The following is a 9982-nucleotide window of genomic DNA, read 5'->3' as shown; positions in this document are numbered from 1 at the left end:
CTAACCTCATACATCACCACACTGAAACTTGCTCTGAGATAGCAGTAGCTATCGTTTGCCTGAACACAAAGAAAACGTTGTTCAGATAATACAAGAGCCCCACAGTGACTGGTGTAGCCCCATCATACTTGGTCAAGATGGCACTATATAGTTCTGTGTGGACTACCACAAGGTGAATGTAGTGTCCAAATTCAGTGCCTACCCAATGCCCCTGGTCAATGGACTGCCGCTTTGGTTAGGCATCACTCACTTTCATTTTAAATTTTTACACTGGATTTGACCACGGGCTACTGACACATTCTATTGTTGTGAGTCCAGTGATACTGACCTTCTCCACGTAGGCCAGGGTGCTGTCCAGCCATCAACCGACTCCCCCTCCTCTATGTGAGTCAGTGACCGTTAACTGGTCCCCTAGCCTATGAATCACTTTGAAATGAAAAGACTCTAAGGTACCAATGACTCATTCGTGAGCATCTTTCATGCAGTGGAGCCACTGCAATAGTAAGGGCCGGGAACAGAGGGAAAGCCATGGTATACCCATGGCATTTCTATCCGTGATTTCCACTCCTCAAAGCAAGGCAGCTTAGATGTAAATGTAATGCATGATTGTGATTGTTTACCACCATTTAATATCGCACTGTTTCTCCAGTCTCATCCCCGTATAATGGTCTATTCAGTATTGAGTTCTCCTACTCACTGCCATTTGATGCACAATAATTCATGCCAAAACAACTACAGCAGAAGTCCTATAAATAACTATACATACAATAACATGTAATATGCTCTCAATTTTGATTACAACATTGAAATTTGGATGTTTTGTTGACTGGGACTACAAGACCCGAGTTGAGCACAGTAGTCCCTTTATTTCTATAAGCTGGGAGTTCAGTGGATTGCTTGCACATTTGTGATGCAGAATACCACTCTGTTTCCTTGGGCTTCCAGAGAAGAAACTATCTCCTGTATCTGATCTGTCAAAGACAGATCTACAGAGTGAAAACTTGCCATGAACTTTTATTTAAACAATGAAAAAAACGGATCTTCTCCACTAGGTCTGCCGATACTATCTGTGTGGCTTCTGCCCAGCTGAGCTACTCATAAAGTAGTAAAGTCAACAACTTGAGCATGCATTTGTTAGTTTTTTCAGGTCCTCATAAGAAAATCTATAATGAAAACCATAGGAAAATGTAAATTCTGATTATAGTGTGTGTGTGTGTGTGTGTGTGTGTGTGTGTGTGTGTGAGTATGCGTGAGTATGCGTGCGTGTGTTTATAGTTTTCCCCACTGTGTGCACACACCACTAGCCAAGATGAACCACCTGCATATAAAGTAGGTCACACTCTCTCTCATTCTCTCTCCCTCTTTTTCTCTTTCTTCTTCTCTTTCTCTGTCTCTGTCTTTCTCTATTTTAATTTCTTTCTCTCTCTCTCTCTCTCTCTCTCTCTCTCTCTCTCTCTCTCTCTCTTTCTCTTTCTTTCTCAATTGAATATCAACCAAGGCGTCAACCGAGAAGAGAGACTAATCCACCACAACCACAAATAAATTCAGATGCAAATATCTAAACCTGGCTCATTTACAAAATTTGGATGAAAAACTTTTGCTGTGTCATGTATCACATCTCAGAACTCACATCCTCCTGCTCAGAGATTTGATCCAGAAATCATAAAGAATCAAAGGGAAGATGACTTTTTTCACCTTGCTTGTTCATATAATTTTGTATACAATATAGACACTGTTTAGTTTTACATGTCTGTCAAGTGAAAACCATGTCCATTTCTTGAGCAAGAGATCTAGGTAAGAACTTGTGATAATTGCACTGCTCTACTTGAGATTACAATCAATATCACATTTCTGTGTAGCAGTTTCGACATAATTAGGAAAATTTACCATCTCTTCACACTGTGTCACTGAGGGCACCGTGCCCCTCCGCCACCTGTAGCTGTCTGGCTTATTATTATGGTCTGTCTGGCAGGCTGGCTGGTGGTCTCTAAGTGAACTTGATCCTGAAATCAGCAGCTGGCTGTGGCGGCCAGGGCAGCGAGGGGGCTGTGTGGAGCTAGTCTGGAGCCCGGCCAGTTACTTAACACTTGTCAACAGTTCTTTAATGAAAGTGGCCTTTTCCTCAGTGGCCTCTTTTTCATTAGCAGGGTCAGGGGTCGCCGCCCAAGGCTGGGTGTCTGTCGGCCTGAGTGGGCAGACGGGTGAGGAAGAGGGGTGAGGTAGGGGTTTAGAGGAGGGGATAAAGGGGTTGAGGAGGGAAGGGGGAAAACCATGTGGTGGCTAGCTGGCTCTTTATCTTTTGTTGCCTTTTCCTTAGCTGTGTCTTGCTGGTCTAATTTCAGTTTTCAGATGTCCCACAGCTCTAGCTTTTTCCAATTGTCAACTCCAAATTTAATGAAAACTCTGTTGACCCTAACCCGATGTTGTAACTGTGGTTTTTCAGAGATGGGAACATCGCTTTGTGAGGCATGTTTCTATTCAAATACATTCTAATCTCTCCACTATCTGTAGAACGCGATCAAACCTGTGGAGACCTGGTTAAAGCTGGCCACAAACTCCAGTAGATTATAGGCTATTGATTATAAATACAATGGAAACGCATATCATACAACTAGTCCCAGTCAGGGTGAAGTGAGTTAATGGAGGCCAAGGCATCTGGCCCCAATTCTATCCTAGACCTAATGATCATCACCTTCCTGTTCAACCACAGAGCCAGGAGACCAAGACCTGTCCTGATGCTCTTGCCTAATGGCCTTAACACCTTTGTCTACTTGTGGTTCTCTATCAAAGAACCCTACATTGCAGGCCCAAACTCAATCCTAGCCCAAGCCCTATTCAGTGGCACCAGGCTTTATCACTACAGCCTCAGCCTCAGCTTTATCCCTCGTTTCAGCCCCAGGCCCCAGCCCAGGTCCGTGCTCTCACCCCTACTCCCGTCCAGCTCCAGCACCAACAGGCCAGCCTTCCAGCCAGCCGAGTCAAAAGTTCAAAGTCTGCTTCAAACAAGAGCTGTCTGTGAGCTTGCCACCACCACCGCAATCCTCTCCTCCCCCGTCTGCCTGGGGTCGCGGCTTGGCTGGGGAGCAAGAGCGTGGAGATGAGAGAGAAGCTGCCGCCCCATCTGAGAGCGTGTGTGAGTGTGTGTGTGTCTGTGTGTGTGTGAGAGAGAGAGTTTACCTCCTTACATCTTCCACTAACTTCCCATTCGTGTCCCTCCATTCCCCTCTCCTACCCACTCCAGCTTCCCTTCTCCTACTCTCCTTCCATTCCTTTGTCTTTCCTCCATTATGCCCCTTTAACACAGATGTGGCAAACTGAGAGAATGAAGGAGAGCGTGAAAGAGAAAGCAATAGAGAGAGAGAGAGAGAGAGAGAGAGAGAGAGAGAGAGAGAGAGAGAGAGAGGGGAGAGTCAGCCAACATCCCTCTCCTCCTCCTCTTCCCCTTCACCCCGGCCTCTTGCACATGAAAGGGGCCGCGGAGGGCCGATGGATGGCCGGTGGGGTGTGTGCTATGCGAGGGCCCCAGACCCAGACACAACACAACACACAGAGCTCTGCAGGCCTCCACAGCTGGGCTGGAATGTGACCTGCTCCAGATTTTAATGCCAGACTCAGCCTTGTGTGTGAAAAAGAAGTGGAAGGGGGAGGACATGGATGGAGGGATGTCAACTACAAAACAGCACAGGCATGCTAGCCTGAGTCTTTTGATAAGCTGTGAGCATGGCAGGTATTTTTTTTTTCTGTAGCACAGGAACTGCACAACAACATCATAGAGAAAGGACAATTGTGGAAAATACTTTCTAAATCATCTTTATTTCTTTACCATCACATTCCATAAAAGTTGTAATGAACAAATATGTCATAGATAACATAAGAATATCCCTAATCTCTTTCTAATTAGATTCACAAAGGTACATACTGTCTATATATATATCCATTGGCCATAACCCTATAAAGAGAGGATCAAAAAATAAATATGAAGATAAGTACAGAAATCCATATACATATTCCATATTGTAAATTAATACTTACGAGTCCACATAAAGTGGAACAAAAGAGCTTATTTGATTCTGGTAGATAAAATGAGGCTTCGCATTGCATTATTGTGAGCTCAGTGCTCAGAACAGATATTACAGAATGTATATTTTGGGATACCCCACATAACATAGAGCAAAAAAAAACAATCCTATTAAGGCATGCTGCTATATGACATTAGTGTATTCAAGATAAAGTTTAGAAATGAAAACAATTTATAAAGGCTTTTTAGTTTTACTTAAACAGTTACAAAGATTAAATACTTTGTACAGGGTAAATGCTTGTCTATGCTTGCTATTACTATACCAGATGCCTTTTTTCAGAGAATGTACCTCATTAACGGGCATCAATAGCAGTCTAAGCTTGATTTATTTTAAAAAGACCTCCAGCTATTCGCTTATACTTTCCTGCAATCTAGTGAGCAATTAAGGAACGTCAGAGAGAAAGAAAATGTTTCAGAAACAGGCAACAAAACCTCACAGGTTACAGATAACTTACTAGTTTTGTGGTTATTGGCAGTCAATCAGACTGGTGAGGTCAGTGGAACTTGGAACCCAGAATTATTTGAAAAGGACATAAATGCCCATCTGCCCTACAGAGTGCGAGACCTTGAATGACTCTACTGGATGGTGGAGAAATCTTTAAGAAAATCACAGGTCTTCTTGTGGATAACCTCTCGAAGCTTCCTGACCCTGCGGGCGCTGGAGGACCCTACGAAGCTGTCGGGCTGCAGAACGGCCATACCATTGTGAACATCTCCCATGATGATCAGCTGTCCATCGGCTGCAGTGATGTTGGGGCAGGGGCAGTTCCAGTCCATGTTCATGAGAGTCACCTCCAAGGGTTCTTGGCCAAAGAACTTGAGACCCATCTTCTCGTCCTTCAAGATCTCCTCCACTGTCACCAAGGCGTGGCCTGACTCTTGCTCCTCTGTCAACTCAGTCACACGCCCTAGGATCACAAAGTCACTCTTGCAGAAGCTGGTCACCATCTTGCCCCGCGGTTTACACATCTTACAGTTGTGGTTCTTTGGAAAGGGACACATCTCTTCACAGGCCTCTTTGGACTCAAAGTTGTTCTCATTGCCACCACAGCCTCCAAAGACAAAGGACTGACACTTTTTGAGGTTGCTGTTATAGGCCCAGCGAGGTTCATAGGCCTTGCAAGGTCCTTGGAGGCTAGGTAGGCTACAGGGGGCGGCCAGTTCTGCCCCACACGACAGCATGCAGGCTTCATAGGTGTCAAAATGGTTACGGTTTTTATTGCACTGGCTATAGGTGAAGGTGAAACAATTGTTCCTCTTTGATTCATAGTACCAGCTCATGCTCTCTTCACCGCAGTCACCTGTGTCTGGACTTTTAAGGCACTCCTCCGCTGGAAAGGGCAAGTTGGTACTATTCCCCTCTGCATTCTTGCCGCTTGGTTCTCTCCTGATCACTACCAAGGGAAAGTGGGATGACACGGTCCCACCAACATTTTTGGCTGTGCACGTATAGATACCGGCATCCTGGAGTTGAGCATTGTATATGACCAGCTGGCCAATGTTGGTGACCACAACATTCCCTCGGACGTGATTAGGTCTCATTATGGTGTTCTCCTTGCCCTCCAGTTGTTTCTCCCAGGTGATTTCCGGACGTGGCTTCCCAGCCACCTCACACAGGAAGCTAGCTGTCTCACCCACAAACACAGCCTGTTGGGTGGGGCCGCTGAGCATGGTGGGGGGATGGATGTCAGCTGGAAGGGTGGTCTGGAGGGCAGTAGTGGGGCGAAGGGTGGTTTCCACGGGAATGGGGCTGGTGTTCGGCCAGGTCAGGTGGTACCTATAGGTAAGTTGAATCATAAAGAAATGAATCAGTGCCAGGATACATTTAAATAGTTGTCAAAAGAGCTTCTTTGATTACTGTGTAGACATACATACAGTATAAGTACATTTTCTGTGCTACCTATGGACAGCCACCACAAAAACTTTGCGTAAACTAAAACCTTTAACACAATTACTTATGCTATTCAAATGTCTAAATGTTGAATACTGATAGAAGATAACTTTACCTTATCAGAGCAACAAGCAAATGGTAGAGATCTAAAATACTTAACATGTTACCTGCAGGTGACCACAGAGATAGAGATACCCTTGGAACAGGCCTCTGCATCCATGTAGCACTTGTTGTAATAGGTCATGCCGTCAGATGCACAGGTGAAGTGGGGCTCTCTCTCACAGCGGTCCCGGCACTTACAAACAGGCTGGCCATCCCAGATGTCACACTCGGACCCTTGCTGAGTGCACATGAACTTGTCGCAGGTGGCGCCCTTTGGCATTCCAATGGGGCCCTTGTTGCCCTTGATGTCCATGTACCGTGCCGCCACACAGCTCTTGTTACCACACACATTAAGGCAGCACTTCTCAAATGTCTCACAGTCCTAGGGGTTTGGAAGAGAAACAAAACAGCATATTTGTCCTCACAATTGAGATGTATGAATCAAAATACTTAGTGAGAACAGTTCATGCTAGTATCTTACAAGTGAGGTCAACAATTTCTCTAGAGTGAACCACTTTATAATAATAGAATAGAACAATAGAAAAGATACAGTGGTCTCTCAAATTATTGGCAGCATTTGTAAAGGTGAGACAAAAGGAAAGATGAAAAACAAGTGAAGAATTGTCCTCTATGCACAGCAAAAAGAGAAAGTGGTTTGATGTTGGGTGAAATCATGCTTAAGTTCAACAGAATTGTTTCAGTGTGATCCATCTAGATCATGAGCCTCTGTCAAGCCTCTTTGAATGCATATTTTCAGTTTCGATCAGTTTTAGACAATATGTGCTCTGACATAGCATGGACTAAAACTTGAAGGGAGTAAATTAGGCTATAAATATAACTGTTGGTATACCAATAGACATTACATCATCATGGAAATGATTTTTTAAGGGTTTCTGCTGGCTGTTTTTCTTTTGACCCCTAGGCAGGAACTCTTGCACAGTGCAAGGGAAAACAGGGTAACAGTTCATGGTAATTTTACTGTTTGACCTTATTGGCATTTCAAGACCACCATATAACCCACAGTATACTGAAGGAAAATAACGGAACCTGAAAAATTCTGTAAAGCCCATATAGCTGCTTTCAAAGCAAAGACTAAATGCTTGACCATCCCAAATAAAATCTCACAATCTAAATAGGTTGAACTATAATCTGTTTTTGAGGGGGAAAAAATAGTCCTATACCTCATTATTTATGTTGTTTATATTTTTTGTTTAGCCTTACCAAGGCTATATTGATAATTCTGGAGCATTGAACATTCTATGAAATTTGCCTTCACAAATTTCATTTGCCTTGACTATCCAATAATACCCCAAAACAATTTTCAAAAGTCCTGTAATCCTCTACAATGCATTCACATCATGTTGTATCACATACTTAATGAAAAATATGTAGCCTAAACAATTAAGTCATACGTGTTGTGTAAGATATCCTTTGGCAGTGAAATTGGACATTATACAATCTGGTATTTTGGAATGGCTCGTGAACTGTATAAAACAGCATATTTCACAGCATGTAAGTGCCATTATAGAAACGGACAAGTTGCCAGGCACTGCAAAATATCTATCTTAAGTTATTTACTCTGGAGTCTTAAAATCTTATTTTTCTTAAAACAAGAGGTAAAAAGTCTGCCAACTGGATGAGAATATCTCTCTTGTTCCAATCAAGTAGCTACAGTACAATTTAACACGAGTGAAGCGATCTGTCATATTCTGCCTTATTTATGAACAAGAAAATTCCCCCAAAAGGTTGAAACGGCATCGGAAACAGTTGAAATGATCTCACCCAATTGGCAGATTGTTTCACTTATTTCAAGGAAAATATTTTATACTAAAATAAATGGCTTGTTAAATGCAGTTAGTTTTTTGCAGTGCATTTCTCTATAGGCTACTAAGTGCCAACACTGTGTGTAGGCTACTGTATGTAGGCTATGCGCTATGGGTCTCCAAATTTCACAAACAGTCCATCACCGTCAATAGCAGGAACGGTCCATAAAACTCACCTGGTCAGATTCACACTCGCGCATGCAGGTGCTCATGGCATCCACCCACAGGTTGGGGTTCAGGTCGTTCGGGCACATACCTGCGTGAGAGTACACCACTTTTGCCACAGACATGGGCATGGGCATGGCTCTCACACGACAGCTGTCTATGTACAGGAGCAGGAGATAACACTGTCCCAGAAGAAACCAAATCCATCGGGGAAACAGCATCCACCACATGTCCGGCGCGTAACGGAGCGGCCACTAAGATCCCGGAGAAAACAAATCCAAGGACAGCCGCCTAAGTTTGATACGACTTTAAAGTTTTGAAAACGCACTTTAAAAGTTCACTTAGTTAATTTTCAAACCACGAGAATCGTGGAAAATCTGATGCGACATCAAAAAATAGCGAAAATGGGGTCGTGCAGTGCCGGTCTCGGATGGAGAGCTCCCCAGGTTAGTTGCTCCACGTTTAATAGTACTAGGAGATTATGGGTTGCGGTATGCAAACCATATTACTTAAGATCTAACTACATGAATTACAGTGGCTTGTCTAGCCCGACAGCAAATCCCAGCTGAGTTACAGTTATGATGAACTTAATTAAAGAAAAAAAGTTCCCCAATAGTCTGCAGGCTGCGGTTTCATACAGAGGACTGGCGAGACACCTGTGCGTAAAGGCGCTTAGCCACCTTAACCCTTAGCTTGCAAGTCGGCGCGAAGGAGATAGATCAATCCATGCAAGAGATCATAATAAAATTGTTTACCTACATGTTACAAAACTTATATATAAAGTCATGATTTTCACACATTTTTTTAAATGTGTTGTATAGATTTAGACGATAGAGAAAATAACTATTTTTGTATTATACACACACTGTACACTACTGGTACATAGTCCTATGCTTATTCTCACATACCAATATTAATGGACTAGCTTACAACTGCTTACAACATTTCAGCTGAAGCCAAATACAATTGGGCTAATAGTGAGTAGAGGCTTTGGAAATGTTTACTGTGAAATCACATCTGTCCTGCTGGCAGATTAAAATACAGTACTGCAGTAAGATAATACTGTATCTCTCCAGTCCATCTGAACAGAGTGTCTCCAGAAGATGGCACCAAACCTGATGCAGTCCTCCTAGCCTCTGTTACCTATATGGATCCTGTTCTTATTTGGTTTCTACACTGGATGTCCCCTACATTTTTCCCCTGTTGGTAGACACAAAGAAACATAATCTGGCATAAAGGGAATTTGGACAGTTACCAGACTGGTCAATTTAAATTACTCAAGTAGATCATCATATTTGGTTCATGTTGTTTATTTCTCTGTACCATGATCATATACAAGGTTAATAAAGATTGTGAATTTTGAATTTTGAAGCTCAACTCAGTCCTCAATGGAAATAATATTGGGCTTAAGGCCATCAAAATGCTGTCACAATATTGACATGAGAGAAGTTACAAGTAGTACAAACAGCTTGGTATCATGTTGTGAGAAGCTGGTTTGTTCCCAAAAAGTCAATTCCAGGAAGTGTTGCAAAAAAAGGGGGCTTCTAACCAAAATAATGGGCTCATGACCTGTCTGACTGTGAAAGAAAGTACGAAAATAAGGATTTTGCAACACCTTCTATCAAACAGGGATGCAGACAATAGTAACAGTGATTAAGGAACACAATAAATCCCATACAAAACAAATATTTTTTGCTGACCCAAAGTGTTTAGTTGAGATTTTTAATTAATCTTTGTCCAGATGAGGAGTGTCTTGGTAGCAGCCAAGTCAGACATGCTTTTAAGTGGCATGTGTGTGTGTGTGTGTGTGTGTGTGTGTGAGAGAGAGAGAGAGAGAGAGAGAGAGAGAGAGAGAGAGAGAGAGAGAGAGAATGTTTAAGTGTGTTCTGCCACAGTCTGTGCTTCCCAAGCTGAGCTCCTGCT

General features: G+C 43.0%; 1 protein-coding gene across 1 annotated transcript; it reads right to left on the bottom strand.

Moving 5' to 3' along the window:
* Positions 1-4654: 4654 nt before the first annotated feature.
* On the bottom strand, positions 4655-8289 carry wfikkn2a (info WAP, follistatin/kazal, immunoglobulin, kunitz and netrin domain containing 2a). The gene is made up of 3 exons (XM_071913014.2): positions 8071-8289; positions 6137-6453; positions 4655-5855 (listed from the first exon to the last, which is right to left on the bottom strand). The coding sequence occupies exons 1-3, from the start codon at positions 8287-8289 to the stop codon at positions 4655-4657; spliced, it is 1737 nt and encodes a 578-aa protein (XP_071769115.1).
* Positions 8290-9982: the final 1693 nt, after the last annotated feature.

This window comes from Centroberyx gerrardi, chromosome 7, assembly GCF_048128805.1.
Source record: "Centroberyx gerrardi isolate f3 chromosome 7, fCenGer3.hap1.cur.20231027, whole genome shotgun sequence".
In the NCBI taxonomy this organism is placed as follows: Eukaryota; Metazoa; Chordata; class Actinopteri; order Beryciformes; family Berycidae; genus Centroberyx; species Centroberyx gerrardi.
The sequence above is the reverse complement of the archived record's forward strand: the minus strand, read 5'-3'. Positions and strand labels throughout refer to the sequence as shown.